The sequence below is a fragment of the Saprolegnia diclina genome (assembly GCF_000281045.1).
Source record: "Saprolegnia diclina VS20 unplaced genomic scaffold supercont1.131, whole genome shotgun sequence".
Lineage (NCBI taxonomy): Eukaryota > Oomycota > Saprolegniomycetes > Saprolegniales > Saprolegniaceae > Saprolegnia > Saprolegnia diclina.
Genome location: NW_008246198.1, coordinates 44,891 through 61,820, shown reverse-complemented (window position 1 = coordinate 61,820; position 16,930 = coordinate 44,891). Strand labels below are relative to the sequence as shown.

The 16,930-nt window shown below is 59.5% G+C and overlaps 8 protein-coding genes across 8 annotated transcripts; 6 read left to right on the top strand and 2 right to left on the bottom strand.

The window, feature by feature from the left end:
• Window positions 1–154: 154 nt before the first annotated feature.
• SDRG_16482 (hypothetical protein) lies at window positions 155–2,462 on the bottom strand (the record flags this gene model as incomplete). The annotated part of the gene is made up of 2 exons (XM_008622696.1): window positions 155–178; window positions 207–2,462. The coding sequence occupies 2 exons, from the start codon at window positions 2,460–2,462 to the stop codon at window positions 155–157; spliced, it is 2,280 nt and encodes a 759-aa protein (XP_008620918.1).
• Window positions 2,463–2,969: 507 nt separating this feature from the next.
• On the bottom strand, window positions 2,970–4,221 carry SDRG_16481 (hypothetical protein). Its single transcript, XM_008622695.1, has 3 exons — window positions 3,884–4,221; window positions 3,311–3,834; window positions 2,970–3,266 (listed from the first exon to the last, which is right to left on the bottom strand). The coding sequence occupies exons 1-3, from the start codon at window positions 4,202–4,204 to the stop codon at window positions 2,993–2,995; spliced, it is 1,119 nt and encodes a 372-aa protein (XP_008620917.1). The 5' UTR covers window positions 4,205–4,221; the 3' UTR covers window positions 2,970–2,992.
• A 988-nt stretch (window positions 4,222–5,209) lies between these two features.
• Window positions 5,210–6,409, top strand: SDRG_16480 (hypothetical protein; the record flags this gene model as incomplete). Its single annotated transcript, XM_008622694.1, has 3 exons — window positions 5,210–5,512; window positions 5,560–6,074; window positions 6,126–6,409. The coding sequence occupies 3 exons, from the start codon at window positions 5,210–5,212 to the stop codon at window positions 6,367–6,369; spliced, it is 1,062 nt and encodes a 353-aa protein (XP_008620916.1). The 3' UTR covers window positions 6,370–6,409.
• A 514-nt stretch (window positions 6,410–6,923) lies between these two features.
• SDRG_16479 (hypothetical protein) lies at window positions 6,924–8,017 on the top strand (the record flags this gene model as incomplete). The annotated part of the gene is made up of 1 exon (XM_008622693.1): window positions 6,924–8,017. One exon carries the CDS (start codon window positions 6,924–6,926, stop codon window positions 7,974–7,976), a length of 1,053 nt encoding a protein of 350 aa, XP_008620915.1. The 3' UTR covers window positions 7,977–8,017.
• Window positions 8,018–8,491: 474 nt separating this feature from the next.
• On the top strand, window positions 8,492–9,722 carry SDRG_16478 (hypothetical protein; the record flags this gene model as incomplete). The annotated part of the gene is made up of 3 exons (XM_008622692.1): window positions 8,492–8,791; window positions 8,838–9,373; window positions 9,420–9,722. 3 exons carry the CDS (start codon window positions 8,492–8,494, stop codon window positions 9,682–9,684), a joined length of 1,101 nt encoding a protein of 366 aa, XP_008620914.1. The 3' UTR covers window positions 9,685–9,722.
• A 785-nt stretch (window positions 9,723–10,507) lies between these two features.
• Window positions 10,508–11,711, top strand: SDRG_16477 (hypothetical protein; the record flags this gene model as incomplete). The annotated part of the gene is made up of 3 exons (XM_008622691.1): window positions 10,508–10,762; window positions 10,811–11,334; window positions 11,381–11,711. The coding sequence occupies 3 exons, from the start codon at window positions 10,508–10,510 to the stop codon at window positions 11,625–11,627; spliced, it is 1,026 nt and encodes a 341-aa protein (XP_008620913.1). The 3' UTR covers window positions 11,628–11,711.
• A 1,334-nt stretch (window positions 11,712–13,045) lies between these two features.
• SDRG_16476 (hypothetical protein) lies at window positions 13,046–14,303 on the top strand (the record flags this gene model as incomplete). The annotated part of the gene is made up of 2 exons (XM_008622690.1): window positions 13,046–13,412; window positions 13,458–14,303. Coding segments are annotated over 2 exons (1,168 nt in total), but the record flags the coding sequence as incomplete, so codon positions are not given.
• A 736-nt stretch (window positions 14,304–15,039) lies between these two features.
• Window positions 15,040–16,440, top strand: SDRG_16475 (hypothetical protein). Its single transcript, XM_008622689.1, has 3 exons — window positions 15,040–15,400; window positions 15,444–16,000; window positions 16,051–16,440. The coding sequence occupies exons 1-3, from the start codon at window positions 15,071–15,073 to the stop codon at window positions 16,322–16,324; spliced, it is 1,161 nt and encodes a 386-aa protein (XP_008620911.1). The 5' UTR covers window positions 15,040–15,070; the 3' UTR covers window positions 16,325–16,440.
• Window positions 16,441–16,930: the final 490 nt, after the last annotated feature.

Here is a 16,930-nt window from a genome sequence, read left to right as displayed (position 1 = left end):
TCGTCGAGTGCTTCGCACGGGCCGTCGTTCGCGCACCGAAACTCAATGCAGTGTCCATCGAGCAGAAAATCATCAAACGCGGCACACTCGTCACAGTGGTCCGCGTCAACGTCAATGGCCGTCAAGACAAAATCGTTCAAGACGGGCACCGGGGTTAGCGCGCCGCCTTGTAGCAACGCTGCCAAGCACGGACCCGCCAGGTGCACGACAAGGTCGAGGTCCTTGCTTTGAAACCGGCGGTAGAGCATCTCGATGACGGGGTAGAGGCACGAGCGGGTCGCGTCCAATGTCGCTGGCAGTGCTGCCCGCCAAGAAGTCACAAACGGCAGCGCCTCGCGAGGCGTGGTAAGCGTGAGCACCTCGATCACGTCGACGATGCTACTGAGGACAACCGAGTGCTGCGTGTGATCGGTATATGTGAACGTCGGTGTCGCCGACTTGACAAAGTCCGCAATGGTCGACTGAACCGAGGGTGGCACGGGTGGCACTGACAGCTGTAGAAACAGCAAAAGACCAGCAACGACGCGCTCGGGGCTGCTCATCACTTGACACGCAGTCAGCAGTGCCGCATTGACGCAGCCCAGAAAGTGCATAGCACCCACAATGTGGCCAATATCACTGGACGACGCCGGCATAGCTTGTAGGTTCTCCCGTACGGCGCGTGTGCGCAAGAGTTGGTCGATAGAGGTCGCCAGCACGTCAAGGTACCGTTGCCGGGGAAGCGTCGGGTGGCATGCAATCGCCTGGGCGAGTCCACTGGGCAGGTGTTGGAGTTGCTGGGACGCGGACATGTGCTTGCGTGCAAGCGCCGATGCAAAGGAGCGTCCGTACAGAAAGCCATCGACCTTGCCAATCAGCACGGGCGGAAGCCGCGTGTCGAGCCAATGGTTGTGCACGAGCTGCGGCGCCTCGTCTCTGAAGTACGCGTCCACGAGGATCCAGTGCTGCATGGGCGGGGTAGCCGTCGAGAGCAAATGCTGCCAGCACATTTTGACAAACTCGGCCACAAACGGCTGTCGCAGCGGCGGGCACAGCGCGGTACCACCAGTGAAGATGCCCGCCAGACTCGTAATGAGACGACTCACGTCGCTCGCTTCCCGTGCCGTCAGCCAGCGCTTCAAAAAGGCTTCGAGCGCAGGAAAGATTGCCGTCCAGCCGAACGCGCGCAAGCTCGCATGGACGTTGGTGGCCATGCCGACCAGCGTCATGGTCACCGGCATCACGTCGCGAAGAAAGCGGTCCATGAGGTTGACGTCACGGCTCTGAATGACAAGGTGCGCCACGCTCATCGTACAAGACGGTGGGCTCGTCCTTGCAAAGGTGGCCACGGTACCGCAAACAACGTCACGTACGCTCAGGCCAAGGCGACCAGTGCCTTCACTTGTCTCGGTGATCGCGCCGTGTGCGAGACGCAGCGCGCGGTCGAGGCCCACAAAGCTCGTGCGAAGCGACGTGGGCCAAAACACTAGAGCGCAACAAATGACCCCACGCCATTGGGCGCCGACAAAGGCGTCGATCGAATGGCCTGTGACGGCGACGTCACAGGGCATCGAGCACGCAGGGTGCAGCGAGGCTGTTCCAATGGTATGCCCCTCCTCGCCGACGTTTTCGTCGCCAAAGGAAAAGACGCGTGTCTTGAGCTGGACAAGCGCCACGTCAAAGCGGCCCGTCGCCAAGAGCGCGTCGACTAGCGTAGCGTCCTGTGGCACAAGGTCCGAAAAAGATAGGCAGCACTGCTTGCAGTTCTTGATGCGCATGCCAATGCGCTGCATTCTGAGCGGCGGGCGCTCGGCGATCGCCGTCCAGGCAGCGAGGGCGGCGTCGCGGGTTGGCGGCACATCGACGCTACCGCCATCGACAGCCACCAGCGCGTAGACGAGCACAGTACGACGACCTGACGAGATAGGCGCCGACGTGATTCGTGCATCCAAGAACGTGGCCAAGACTTGGGCCGTCAATGGCGATGGGCACTGTGTTGCCGAGTGCCCGCCACGAGCAACCGTGATCTCGCCGCCTTCTTCCGATGCCGGCAGCGTGACGAGGAGCGTCCCAAATGCCTTGGCAATGTTCGATCGCGGTGTCAGACTCGCCGACGACCCGTGCGCATCGACGCAAAGATGGGAGTAGATAGCCCCGACTTGGATGCGGGTGACACCAAGTGCCTTCTGAACAGCAGGCAACAAGCTCGTGTGGAGAAGCAATGTCCAAGCGGCCTTGTTGATGATGCGAACGCACGTTGCTGGAAGGATGCAGTGGTGCGCGTACCGTTCTGCAAGCTGCTGGCTTTGGCGGGGCGCCATTGGCCACGAGAGAGCGCCGTTGACGCCGTCGAGGGCGAGCTGCGGCTGCAAGTGCCACGCGAGCGCGCTCTGGTAAATGTAGTTTGTCGATTGGCGAAGCATCTCCACGGCTTCTTCGTACGCAGAGAGCTCTTGGCGGATTTTCGCCTTGGCGCTCGTCATGGTCGATGGCGTCTTGCGTCGCGACACAGTTGGCTGCTGCAGTGTCAAGAGCCATCGAGAAAACGCCGTTGGACCAGCTCTGTTACATTGCACTTGAGAGATAAAATTTAGGATCTGGGCGATCCCGATTGGAAGCTGAGTTCACTCGTCCCAGATAAAAGAGTTTGCAAATCCGCTTTGCGAGTGTACGTGCAGCAAACTGCTAACATATTGCCTTGACTGACGCCGCTGCGAACTCGATGTGGTGCTGGCCACTGTGGCAACCAAATCGAAGTCGGTTGATCATCACGCGAGGGGTCGTCCGACTCACCAAACTCGTTACGAACGAGTGGCTAGCGCCCGTGCAAAGCCAAAGTGCAAACACAAGTTGTAGTCGAACCAGGGCTGAGATTTCAAATGGTTCGATTGCCTTTTGCGTAGACAGGCCGCGAATATTGAACGCACGTATAAGTGTAAGTGTACACTAGGAATCTACGACGACTAGAAATCTACGAGAATAGCCTATCATCATGTTCATCCCAACGACTCTATTAAATAATATGCTCGGCCGAATCTGGTCGTTGGCGTAGCCGCTCCACGAGCAGCGTCTGGACAAGGTTCTTGAACTGCTTGGCTTGGTGGGCCTGGCCCATGACAAAGCGTTGGCGCATGAGACGCACGGCATCGTCCACGTTGCGCGGCCTCAACTGCAGCATGGCTGCAAGGTCTAGAATCGGCACAAACCCGCGGGCCGAGCATGGGTGGCCCACGACATCGAGCATGCGCACGCGGCTGCGTCCATCGGGCAGGGGTTCGACGACGAGCCTACCACGCTTTTTGATTCTTTTTTTTGTATTTCCGTGACGTACCAGCCTTTCGAGTCGAGGGTCCAGACCGAGCTTGCAATCGGGTGGGCTTCATCTTTGATAATCGAGCGTTTGACCATGATCGCGCGCCGTGCGTTGGCTGCAAACGTGCCGTAGAGGACGTTACCAAAGATCGCTTGCCGATCTGGATGACCCATCTCTTCTTGGACGTACGTAATGTCGTCATCGACCGGCGTCAGCGCCTCGACGCAATCGCTGCGCGCTTGTACTGTTTGAACAAATGTCTTGTTGGCGATAGCACACGCTGCCACGACATCATCGTACGCAAAGGGCCAAATGGTTTGCTGGTGGATCTCAATGTGAATTGTATCGTCGACGTCGCGGTGGTCAACGTCGACATGCAGCGCATCCGGCGCGTCTTCTGGGAACGTTAGCCGGGCCAACGCGCGGTCCGTGTTGGCGTACACCTGGCGCGTCAACCACGTATAGCCAACTTGGCGCGTCGCAACGTCACCGGCAAAGATGGTCGCGTGGCGCCACGTATCTTTGGTTAGCCCCGGCGTGAGCTACAGAAGATTTGGCTGTTGTAAAGACTTGTGCAGTGACACGACGCACCGGCGGCGGAACCATCGAGTCGACCCAATCTTTCAGAAATTGGCACACGCGCCGGTTGTAGTCACACTCGCCACGAAGCCGCATGTTGCACTGGACACGGTCGAGCGTGTCGTCGGCGAGTGCCTTGGCGACGTCTTCCCATGGCAGCACCGACGTCTTTTGGCGCTTGATGCGGACGACGGTTGCCTCGAGCTCGTGGATGTAGCGCTTGAGTTGATGAAGCTCGTGGACGCGCTTGGACTTGACGTGGTCGATCGTCTCGTCCGTGTAGCCCTCGCGCCACGCCTGCGCCGCGTGCAGCTGCGAGATGGTCGAGAGCATGCGCGCGTGATTCTGAGATTTGGAGACTGAGAGCCAGCGACCGGTGCATCCGAAACCAGCTGGACGGACCATACGCGCTTGTGATTGGCTCGTTTGGAAACGACGTCGGACGATCTTGGCCAAACCGCGAAGAGCAGCGCTAGCGCACACGGTTTGTCGTCACAAGCGCGATGCATCTCATGCGACATCGAGTCTCTCAACGACGCGGTAGGAAGTAGGTAGAGTTGTAGAAAGGACACACGAGTGGTGCCGGCTGCGGCTCGGCCATGATGGCTGTAGCGAGTGAGTTACAGTCGCGGCTCCATTTAGCGCAGGTTCATAAAACCAACGATTAGTTGACGAGCGCTTCGCACGCTTTGGTATTAGCCAGGGTACCAGTACTTGCGATCGACTCACAACCGTCCTACCCACTCGCTCCAAAGCTCGAAGTGCTCCAGGAAAGTGTGTTTTTATGCTCAACTTCTTTGCTCGTGGTGTCGTCCTCGCATCCCAAGTGGTGAAATATTTCAACTAACGCTATTTTGTTGAACTCGATTCTGCTCGTGTCTCGAGTTGAGCTGCAAAGTTCTCGGATTGCTCGGGCTGCGCTTCATAAATGCGTGCAGTTCGTGCTTGCGTCATCCTCGAAGCCACTAGCCATCAATCAATCAATGCCAGAACGCAGCGCACGGAAATGTTGAGTCAAATACGCTGCCGTGTCGTCGCGGGCAGCCAGGTATTTCCAACGAGTGTCGCGTCGGTGCTGCTGGATACAAACGATCGTGTCCAGTGGGCGGAACGCGAGCTCGGTTAGCGCGCAGGTTATAGATCAACCGAACGTCCTTGCATGCCGGTACAATCCCCGAGCGCCTTGTCGTGTGGCCATCGACAGTTTGTGCACAAGTGGAGTCTACCATTACGCGCTGTGCCAAAGTGCAACCAGTTGCCTGCGTTATCGTGACAAAAAGAGGAATCCATGGACCTCATTTTGTCCCAAAACGGTGTCGCGTCTGAAAACACACTGCGATGGACTGCCCGCACCGCCGGCCGTACCTTGCGCCGCGACCGGGCGACGAGAGTCATATCAAGTGCAAGCGCGTGCGCGAAGTCCGCGCGCTTCGGCGATTTGTTGCCGACCTCGAGCAGCGCCTCGCTACGCACCATGGCCGCCGGCCCACCTCGTTGCTGCCGTGGGCCGAGGTGGCCACCGCGCTCGCCGACGCTGTCGCGGACCAGCGCAACGAAACCACTGCACTGCGCCGGCAGCTTCAAGCCAACGACCGCATCTGCAAGGCGCTCGCGGCATGGGTCAACAGCTGGCAACTCCACGTACAGCGTTCATTCGCCATCGACATAGCGTTGGCACTTTTTCGTAGACACCACTGAATGCGTTTGCCGAGTCGTGGCGGGACGCAACGCTGTTTGCCGGCGACGAGCGCGCTCGGCGCATTGGCTGCCAATGGATCATTCACCAAGTGTACGCCCACACAGCGCGCGAGATGCACCGGTTTACCTTTCCTGCTACGAACACGGGCGTGGTCGAGATTGAGGTGGTCGTGACGCCGTCGTATGTGCTCGAGATCCACGGCATGACGCAGCTCCTGCTGCCCTACTCGCTGGACGAAGTCTCGCACGGCGTTTGGCTCGCAGACGCGTCGTTTGTGCAGGTCGACCACGGCGTCGACACGCACTTTGAGTCGCTGGACACGACGCCCGACCTCGCGTACGCGCAAGAAGACATGGGCCCCGCGGACCAAACCATATTGGATCGGACGCTCTACGGACGGTTTTACGAAGGCAACGACAAGGTTGTGATTGTCATGCGCTCGGTCTTGCACGATGCGGCGTACCCTATCCGTGACGACGCGTGGACCGTCGACACACGCCAGTGGTGCGCTCTTTAGTTGTTGAATCGTATAATCGAACGGTCGTTTGCGGCTAGGGTCGTCGCCCAACGTGTGGACGCCACGTGGACGCGGTTGCGGACCTACTACCGGCTGCTGCACCCGTGCACGCGCGCAGGGTTTGTGCCGATTCAGGCGTTTGCCCAGTGCGTTAAAGTTCATTCTACCTCGGACGACGACGCTGCGCGCCAGCTACAAGTCAAATTTACGAGCCAGCAACGCGACCAGCGCCGCCGTTTCGAGGCCCATTTGCGCCGCGTCCTCGCGCGTCGACGTAACTAGCAAACCTCTCAAACTTAATATCACGTGGAGTTGAACAAGCCGCTGCATGCGCTCATCAGCGACTACAATAGCCTGCACGTAGCCAAGTTACTCGCATCCAGTCGATAGACAAACCAAAGCACCGCGATGCGAGCAGTCTACTGTCTTCGTATCCGCGTGCGAGCTGATCACGCCACACAGACTGCATTCGTTGTCCCTTCCAGCGTCCGGATCTAGTCAACCGTGCGCCTCGGCCCGTGATCTTCGTATTATTGGATGATGTTTCCAGCCGCCTCGCGCGACGTCCCACTACGACGCTGCGTCGGCAGTTTGCAGAGATGGCGACGGCGACAACGTTCACGACACGAGGTCGCTACATCCATCAATGTTGTTGCGGGTGTCGTGTGGTCTTTGCACAGGCAATTGCCATTATTGTCTATCATACCTACGAGGGTAAGCGTACTGGCCGGCGTACTGGAGTGGTCGTGCAGAGTGGTCATGTAGCGTCAGCTTGTTGCAAACCTCTGAAAACGAATGCATCCGGATTACTCCCTGCCAATTTGCACTTTTGAACCATGCAGCCCCGGAAGCGGCTCAAGACGTCCGAGCTCGTCAATAAGCTGCGCCACGACGCGTATGCGCTGGAGCAAGTCCTGCGCCAGAAGCGCACGCGTGCATCGACACAGCTGCCATGGGAAGACGTCGCACAAGCGCTCAAAGACGACATGCTCGACAAGGTCCGCGACAACCGGTCGCTCAAGCAGGCCATCGCGCGCAATAAGCGGCTCCTGCCGCTGCTCCAGCAGTGGGTCCAGTCGTGGCAGCCAACGCGGACGCTCGGCGCGCGCGAGAACTGGCGCCACTCGCACTTGCTCGCGGGCGACGAGACGTTCCGTCAAGCCGCCTACGACTGGGTGCTCCACCAAGTATACTACCACACGCCGGCCGCAATGGCCAACGCTGTCTACCCGATCAACGATCCCGCGCCGTTCATTGACGTGGCGGTGCATTGCGACGACGACGACCGCTTCAGCGTCGGCGTCGCCACCCAAATGATCCTGCCGTACGCGCTACCCGATGTCGCGCGCGGCTACTGGGCAGCAGAGCAGACGTTCACACAGGCGTTTGCCGCCAACCGCGACTTTCACAATAAGGGCGCGTGCAAGTACTTGGCCGCGGACGCCGACGTGCTCTATATACGCGAAGATCTCGGTAGCACCGACCAAAAGATCAGCGATAACGTGCTCATGGGCCGCTTCCACGACAACGAAGAGCGCACGACGATGGTGCTGCGCACGGTGCTGCACGACGACGTGTACCCGAGCCAAGGTGCGAGCACGTGGAACGTCGACACGAAGCAGTGGGTCGTCGCCGAGCGCCTAAACGACCACACGACGCGCGTGCGCACGTACTACACGGTCGACCACCCGAGCACCGCGAGCGGGTACGTCTCGCTGGCCGACTATGCGACCTGCTCGCTCATCCCATTGAACCCGAACGCGGACACGGTCAAGGCGCAAATCACGACCCGACTGCGGAACCTCCACACGACGCAGCGCGCGTTCTTCATGACGCACCTTGTGAATGCGATCGCGTGTACTGCCGCCAGGGCTACGAGCGGCCATTAACTTAAACCTCACCCCACGAACATTGGCATTTGTGTACAGTATCTGTTGTGTGCTGATACCGACACCGTTGGCGTCACCTCTCAACGACGACGAGCGCCGTGCACGCCGTTTGGAGCGTAGAGTAATTTTTGCGGCGACAGTCCCTTCGGTCAGTCCACTTGGTAGAGTGTCTGACTCGGTCGCTGACAACGAGTGTCTACCATACTCGACTCCTTCGGGGTGAGAGGGACGCTGTCTCCAGCGCTATATAGCCGGGAGAGGTGCCGACTATTCCTGTTTACTCTAAGTAGGACGCGAGAGGCAACTGCACTTAGGGTACTGTAGCCCACGACTGAGTATAGCCCATGGTGTGTCTCGTGATCACGCTGGCAGCGTCACGACAACCTCTTACGACCGCGCGCCAACACTTGCCGCTCGTTGAAGACGAGCCAAATTTTGAGTGGATCTGGCCGATTGGGTTTTTGGGACAAAGGGGCCCATGGGCTGGGGTGGGACCCCAGGGTGGGCCCTACCACATGTCGCACAACCAGCTCTTATTGAACATGTCGACCCGAGCACCGACCAAGCGCGTCAAGCGGCGCCGGTCCCAGGTCGTCCTCGCGCTGCGCGCCCACATCCATGCGCTCGAGTCGACGCGGGTTCGTCTGGGTCGGGCCCGCATTGCGCCGCTGCCGTGGGCGGACGTCGCTGGGGCGCTCCAGGACGACATGCTGCAGGGGGTCGCGGAGAACCGCCGCCTCAAGAAGGAGCTCCGCCACGTGGAAGCGCTCACAACCTACTTGCAGTCGCTCGTGCTCACGCTACGCCCGCCCAAGGTAGTACGCTCAATGGTCGCGCTATCGCTATCATGAACTTTGGTAGAGCCTCGACTTTCGGGAGACGTGGCGCCACTCGCACCTCGGGGCGGGCGACGCTACGGCGCGCGAGACAGCGTACGCGTGGATCCTCAACCAGCTCCGCTTCAACACAGACCGCGCCATGCAGCAGCGGCCGTTCCCGTCCCGAAGCGGTGGTGACCTCGAGTACCTCGACGTTGACGTGCGCGTGAGCGACGACGGAGTCTTTACGACGCATGTCGCCCACGAATTCTTCGTGCGCGCGTCGCTCCTCGATACAACCGACAGCATTTGGTATGCGGAAGAAACCTTCAACGACGTGTACCGGCAGCTCCGGCAGCGGCAGCCGTCGCGCTTGGCGCTGCCCGTGCGCGCGCGGGACTGGGTGCGATACCAGCAAGAAGAGGCCGGCAGCAACGACCAAGAGCTCAAGATGAACTACCTCTTTGGCCGATTCGACAACGTCGGCGACGGCCACAGCATTGTGGTGGCGCGCTCGATCCTGCAAGACGACGCATTTCCCGTCGCGGCCACTGCGTGGTCGGTCGAGTCGTCGCAATGGTAGTCGCTTTTCGACTGGACAACCTGTGTACTTATTGGAGGGTAGGGTCCTTCTGGTAGCGACGCCGATGGGCACGCGCTGTCGAACGTACTATACGATGCACCACCCGTGCACAGCCGAGGGCTACGTCTCGCTTGAAGCACTCGCGGCCTGCTGCAACGTGCCGCCGGCCGAGACCGACGCCGCGCGCATCACTGGCCTCCGACACTTCTTCCACGAGCTGCACACGCACCAACGCGCCTTTTTCCGGGACCACGTTCACCGCGTTCTGGCCACTTTGAGGAGGTCGTCGTCGTTTGCAAACTCCTAAATTCAATAATAGCATGGAAATGTCGACGCTTTGCAAGGATCGAACCTTCGATCGTTATGGACGACCCCACGCAACCCGTCGCTGCGTCTTGCCACAGCGTAAACTTATGCCACCAATGTTCACTCGCGCTTGTACGATGGTGTTTTGTATTGCGGGTGGCGAGGATCGATGCGTGGACCAGTTGTCCCAACTACAGCCCAACGGGGGTCACACAGCGTGAGCTCAACAGAGGGTACTGTACGGTACTAGGCGACGCTGCTGCGGTGGATTGACGGCCCTGCTCTTTGACGCGACAACTGGCACCGCGGTGGAGCAAAGCGACAGTACCCACCCTGCGCGTCGGCGTGCCGCCGCACGGCCTCACGACAACGGTGCGCCGTGACCAGTGACGCACTGTGGCTAGCCCATGCGTTGTGCCGCGTCCTGCCGCGCTGTCACCGTGGGTCAGCATGGCGGCGGCATGTCTGTTGGCGGCACCGCACTTGCGTTGGACTATCGCACCCGGTTCGCTCGCATTGCACAGCGCGAGAGTGCCGTCCACCGCGCGACGACGACGATTGGTGCAGGCTGGTTGATGAGATGAACACGGTTGGTTCCTAACGTTAGTGGGATACGTCGGGCCATGGGGTGTTGACATGAGCCTCCGTCACGACCTGGTCCTGCAACGCAAAGCGCGTGACGACTGGTGCTTCGATGCCCGTCCGACGACTCTGTCTTTACGCGTGGTGGGACTTGCCTCGTCTCAGTCGCGAGGCGTCATCGGGCACGTCAACACGTGCGTATTGGATGCGAAGCACACAAGTGATTACCATCGGTCGCACCCATGTCGGTCGAGCGCAAGCGGGCCATTCGCGAGCTCCAGCGCCAAGTCTACGACCTCGAGTGTACACTGCGGGCGCTGCGGCGCGGCCAAACGACACAGCTGCCCTGGGAAGACGTGGCCCTCGCGCTCAAGGACGACTTTCTATCGCTTGTCACGGATCACCGGACGCTCAAGCAGCGCCTTGAGGACCAGCGCCAGCTCCTCGCGCACATGCACACGTGGGTGCACCGCAACCTCCGCACGGCGTCCGACGATGTACGACCATATCAATCGAGGTCTTGGTCTCACCCTTCTCGTGGCTAGCCTTATGCAGCGTCCTATCTCCTTCGCGGCTCAACAGCGTCGCGCGAGATGGCATTTGCGTGGCTCATTCGCCAGCAGTACGCGCAGACGTTTGCTGTCATGGACCAGCAATTCTACCCACTCGATCCAAGAGCCGAGCACGTCGACATTGGCTATTCGCTTGGCGACACCACGAGCGACACGAATGCCTTTGCGCTCCACGTCACGACGCAGATGCTGCTGCCGTACGCACTACCGACTGCGACCGCCGGTGTCTTTGAGGCCGAGCGGTCGTTCACGGCAGTCTTTCGCACTGCCGACAACGCCCGAAGCCACGCTTCGCGCGACCTCTGCGTTCGCGGGCACGACGTCTCCTACACCCACGAAGCGATGGCGCTCTCGCGGGATGCGGTCATCGCCAACACGGTGCTTCTGGGGCGCGTCAATGCCAGCGCGACCCGGACGATCCTCGTACTGCGAACCATCAGCCACGACGACGCGTACCCAATAGCCCCGCGCACGTGGCGCTCTCCCGTGCTCCAATGGTACACGGACCATGCAAAGGACAAACATGTTGACGTAGCTGCGTAGGACCGTCCTGGACGCCCTCGATGCTACGACGACGCGGTGCCGGACGTACTACTTTGCCGACTCGCTCTGGCGCGGCGCGACGCGCGTGCCCCTCCAGCGGCTTGGCGCGCGCTTCAACGTTGATTTGCGCCAACCGGATGGCCTCCACCGACTCTGCGAGGCGAACCGCCGGTTCCAGCTCAACCAGCGCGCGTTCTTTCGAGCGCACTTGGATGCAACGCTGCGCCGCGTCGCCCACGATACCTAGTCTATCGCTTTGTCGAAGTTTGTCATTGAATTGTGAAACAGTGCTGACGCGAGCGTGATCAAGCTCGCACTATTGAATCGCTCGTCGCATCGATGGTACTTGGGACACCCGCCAACTTGTGCCAACACAACTAGCACTAACGTTACAGAGGTCGTGCAGCACGGACGGCATAGCTACCGATCCATCTCTGTCATTGGAATGACCGACGATAGAGGTGTGATCGCGGCGGTCGTCGTCACGTCGAGAACCGTCGATGCTGGTCTGCGCTCACCGAGCAGCTGGGTCACCAGACGTCGTCGACGAAGATATGTACGAAGATGCGAATGAGTTATCCACCCATGGCGACCGTTTCGTTGCTGTCTACAGAGGACGAAATGCTCCAACTACGTGGCTACTTCTTCGTCTGAATCCACGCGCGTCACCTTTTTTTCTGCGGTCGAAGAACGCCCGACTGTGCGCGATGCATGTGCGAGTCATCGTGTCTGGGAAACACGGCGACGACGAGCGCGACGGTCGCTCGAACACGCACGAGAGTATCGACGTCGTGGAGGCCAGCAGCCACTTACACTGTACTCGTACTCGATCTGCATCTCAGTGCAAGATACGAGGGTACCTGCGTATCTCTGTCAACGCAAGGCGCGGCAAAAAATGAAGGCACCGAGTCCAGGAGCGCTTTGCGAGATGCAAGTGGCGTCGTCGGCTCGTCGTCTGTCGGTGTAATGGTGTATTGGACGGTTTTAGCCTTGGTTTTAGTCAGCAAATTCTAGTCGTGGCGTGATTGTAAACTAACATGGATACGACTACACAGCTCACAATCATTTTTGTTCATCCATGTGTGAGCAGGGCGATGAATCCTACACGGTGCCACTCACGGTGCCTGCCCCGGCTACGTCCCCAAATTATCACCAGTCGCAGAACCGTCCACGACTCCATTGCTGTTGCACTGCCTCTGAAAATCAGAGACCGCTGACGAGCGCAAACTTTCGCGGTGCCCACATGGCACACTCGGTCAGTGGTTGACGTAATCGTGTGTTGTGCATTTGCCTCGCTCGTTACTGTGCCTGTCGGGACAGGCATCGCCGTCCTCGTTTCCGGTACATCGACACCGCCTCCATCTTTATCTACCGGTCGTACAGTAAGGTGCGACGCGTGGTGGAGCCGCGGCCGGGCGGTCGCCCAAAATCGGCCATTTCGCACCCGAGATGCTGCGGTGCGGTCGGCGTGTCATGCAGCCAACTGGCAAGAACGCAGACACGACGACGACAATGATGACGACGGTGCGCCGGGCCGGGGCACCGACTGGTACGTAGTTTGGAACGCGGTCCGCAGGAGGAGTCCCACAGCTATCCGAACTGTTGGCCAATGGCTGGCGTCGCAGCTGGTTTTCGCAAGGTTGACACCCTTTATTTTTGCTTTGGCATGGTGCTTCACGTCGCGAGTGCGGCGCCGACGCCCGTCTCGACCAAGAAGCGCAAGCTGCACGAGCAGCACTCGCCGCTCGACCGCATCAAGCCATCGCAGGACCCACGCCTTGCACACATAAAGTCCAAGCGCACCAAGCAGCTGCAGTCGCTCCTCCACCATGTGTACGACTTGGAGACCGAGGTCGCGCGCCTCAAGCGCGGCCATCTCACAATGCTGCCGTGGGAAGACGTTGTGATCGCGCTCAAGGACGACACGCTGGGCCAAGTGCGCGAGAACCGGTCGCTCAAGCGCCAAGTCGACGCCTACGCCCACCTCTCGACTGTCCTCCAGAGCTGGATCCATAGCCTGCACCCGCCCACGGTACCGTTCTTTCTACGAGATGGCCGTTTCACATTGCACTTGTAGCGGCCACCGAGCCAAATTGAAGAGACGTGGCGACATGGCCAGCTCATGGCGGGCGACGCCGCCTGTCGCCGCATCGGGTCGGCATGGATCCTTCAGCAGGTCTACCACAACACGATGCGTGCGATGGCCCACATCGCGTACCCGCACACGCTCACGAGCTCCATGGACGTGCATGTGACCTGGGACGAGTCGCAGCACTTTTGCATGAACGCGACGGCGCAAGACATTTTCGAGTACCCGCTCGAGGTCGTGACCGACGCGCTCGAGCGCACGGAGCGGTCGTTCGTCAAGGCGTACCGCCGCCAAGGCGCGATCCAGGATCTGTTCGTGCCCTCGGACGCCTCTGACGTGCAGCTCGTGCAGGAAGATTCGAGCTCGCACCACCACACGACGCGCTACAACGTCGTGCGCGGTCGGTTTTGCGAGTCGAACCGCACGGTTGTAGCGCTGCGCACGGTCTTGAAAGACGAGCTGTTTCCGCTGGAGCGCAACACGTGGGTGCTCAACACCAAGCAGTGGTGGGTCGCAGACCGCATCGGACCCACGACTACTCGGTGCCGGACGTTCTATACGATCGACCACCCGTTCACCGAAGGTGGCGGGTACGTCTCGCTCAATGAGCTCGCCGCCTGCTACAACATTCTGAGCGACGACCCCAAGGTCATTGCCGCCGGTGTGCAAGCGCGATATGAGCAGTCGCATGTCAACCAGCGCGTCTTCTTCAAGCGACGGTTCGAAGAGATCTTGGCGTCGATCGCGCCGACTGTGGAACGTCGGTCATCGGTCGCCTCACCGCTCTAGCCACTGTAGAAAATGAATAGAATGCATGTTTTACTGCTCAACCAACGCCACGAGTTGAGCTGTCGAGCGGGAAGGACTCAGAGCCGAGTGATTAGAGCCAACTGACTCCACCGTGATCACGGCCAAGGCAACGTGGGTGCAACCCAGAAGGAAACAGAGTGACCACCCGGTGCCCGGTGGTACCGTCGTCGCCTGTCGAGCCACCTCGCAAAGCACCGAGCCGATCAGATACGTGAATTGAAGGGACGCGGGTGGTAGCCTGTCGCCGGGCAACAGCAGCCGCCACCGCATCGCGTCGGCTACCTCCTTGCGCGGCGCCGTCTCCACGGCGATGCTGGCAGCCGACGTTGCTGGTACGATGGCCCCCATCCCAACCAGATGTCAGATGGATGAAGCCGGCTACAGTTTTACTTGGTAGACTCAGTCTACTCGATGAATGCAGCGTCTTCTGGTTCTGGTGGCTGGCAAGGAGCACCAAAGCGCATATCCGAATCCAGTACTCGTCCCCAAGGAGTGGTACGATCCCAAGACGCACGGGACGGCGCCACGGGGTTTTGAGGGAGTTGCCCCTGTTCCGAGCCATGAGCGTATCAGTCAAAAATGCCGGAATATCGGGCACGATGCTGAAATATTTCCGAATTCTATTGAATACAAAACCCAAGAGATTTCAGAGCGTTCCAACGATTCCACTTGGCCAACGCGCGATTTTATATTAAAATTGCAAAATTGACATTGAAATTCCGGTATTTTAAACCCATTTGACCGCAATTCCGACCTTTGTGACACATACGCATTGCACACTGCAGCGCAGCATGCTTGACGCCATCGCCAAGCCGAAGGGCGCGCCGCCACGCCTGCGGCCATCGAAGGACCCGCGCCTGGCGCACATTCGGTCCAAGCGTGCGCGGCAGATGCAGTCGCTGCGCAACTACATCTACGATCTGACGCAGGAGCTCGAAGCGATCCCAAAGCGGTCGGGGCACATCGCGACGCTGTCGTGGCACGACGTGGCCAAGGCGCTCCAGGACGACACGCTCGAGCAAGTGCGTGAAAACCGATCGCTGAAGCGCCAAGTGGCCCATGCCAAGACGCTGCTTGCGACGCTCCAAGACTGGATGGCACGCGTCGTGCGGCCCAACGAGGTATGCCCGCCTCGCCTTCTCACATGCGCATATGCTTCACTAGCGTGTACCGAGCCTTGTCGAGGAGACGTGGCGCCACTCGCAGCTGCTCGCTGGCGACGACGCGTCGCGCCAAGTGGCGTACGAGTGGATTCTACGGCAGGGCTACCACAACACGGACAGAGCGCTTGCCCACGTGGCTTTTCCCACCGACGCCAGCCACTGCCTCGACGTGCACGTATCCTTTGGCGACGACATGGCATGCCCGCTCCTTTGCATTCAAGTCATGACGCAAGAGTTGATGCCATTTGACCTTGACGACGTCGCCGCCGGGTACTGGGTCGCCGAAAAGACGTTTGCTCGCGCGTACCGCGACCAGAGTTTGGCCGGGCCCCTCGACGTCGACGCCTTTTCACAAACACAGCGCCAAGACATCCAGTACCTCCCAGAAGAGATTCCGTACCCGGGCCAGCGCGTCGTCCGCTACAACGTCCTTAGCGGCCGGTTCCGGGAGCCCGATCGGATGACGATTGCTCTGCGAACGATTTTGCACGACGAGGCCGACCGCCCAAGGGAAGACATTGATGACGGACGCCAATGGACGATCGACACCAAGCAGTGGTACGACCCTCCGGTGCTTTAAACGACAGAGGTGGAAGCTAGTCGACTAGGATCGTGGCTGACCGCGTTGGACCGTCCATGACACGGTGCAGGACGTTCTACACGATCCGGCACCCGTTCACATCCCAAGGCGACGTGGCTTTGCGCGACCTCGCTGCCGTCTACAATGTCGATGCGGCAACTGACAAGGAGCTTTGTGCGCAGCTCACTGCCAAGCTGACCAAGGGTCATTTCGACCAGCGGACGTTCTTTATGCGGCACTATGCTGCGGTGCTCTGCCAACTGCAGCACTTGCGCTTGACCAAGGAGGGCAGCCATTTGTAATTGTCATCCACGATAGCGTAAGTTTAACATTCCGATTTATAAAAAAGCGAGCGAACGTCCGGCGAAGAAGCGCGGCGGGCCTCGTGTGGATCGTAAAGCTGAGATGCCAATGGTATGAGCCAATCACAGCGTCGCAATCCTGGAATTCGCACAGATGAGTACTGCAAAGTGCACTTTGGCTTCAACGTGGCGCGATAACCTTGCACGACGAATGGAGCAGCAACATCAACGAGAAGCCTCGCCCTCCGAACCAGAGTTTGTGCTCTGCTTCTTTTGCTGGTGTGTGCAATGCTAGCCGCCACCACCTGGATGGACGAGACGATGATGGTGCGGTCTTTCACACCGCAAACAAGAGGGACTCGCTTCTGTATGGAGTGCCGGCTGTTGCGCGACTGCAGCCGTGGCGTAGTGATGGCGTCGTGTTGTAGGTGTAGACAGAATACACTGGGAACAATCCGAATTGTTCAAGTACTACTCTCAGCCGTTCATTACCAAACCCGATGTAGCCACTTTAGCGCCATCTCGTACTAGTATATAGATACTAGGTAAATTGTGCATCGACCCAACAAGCTTGCCTGCTGGGTGCCTTTTCGAGCCTGATGCGTG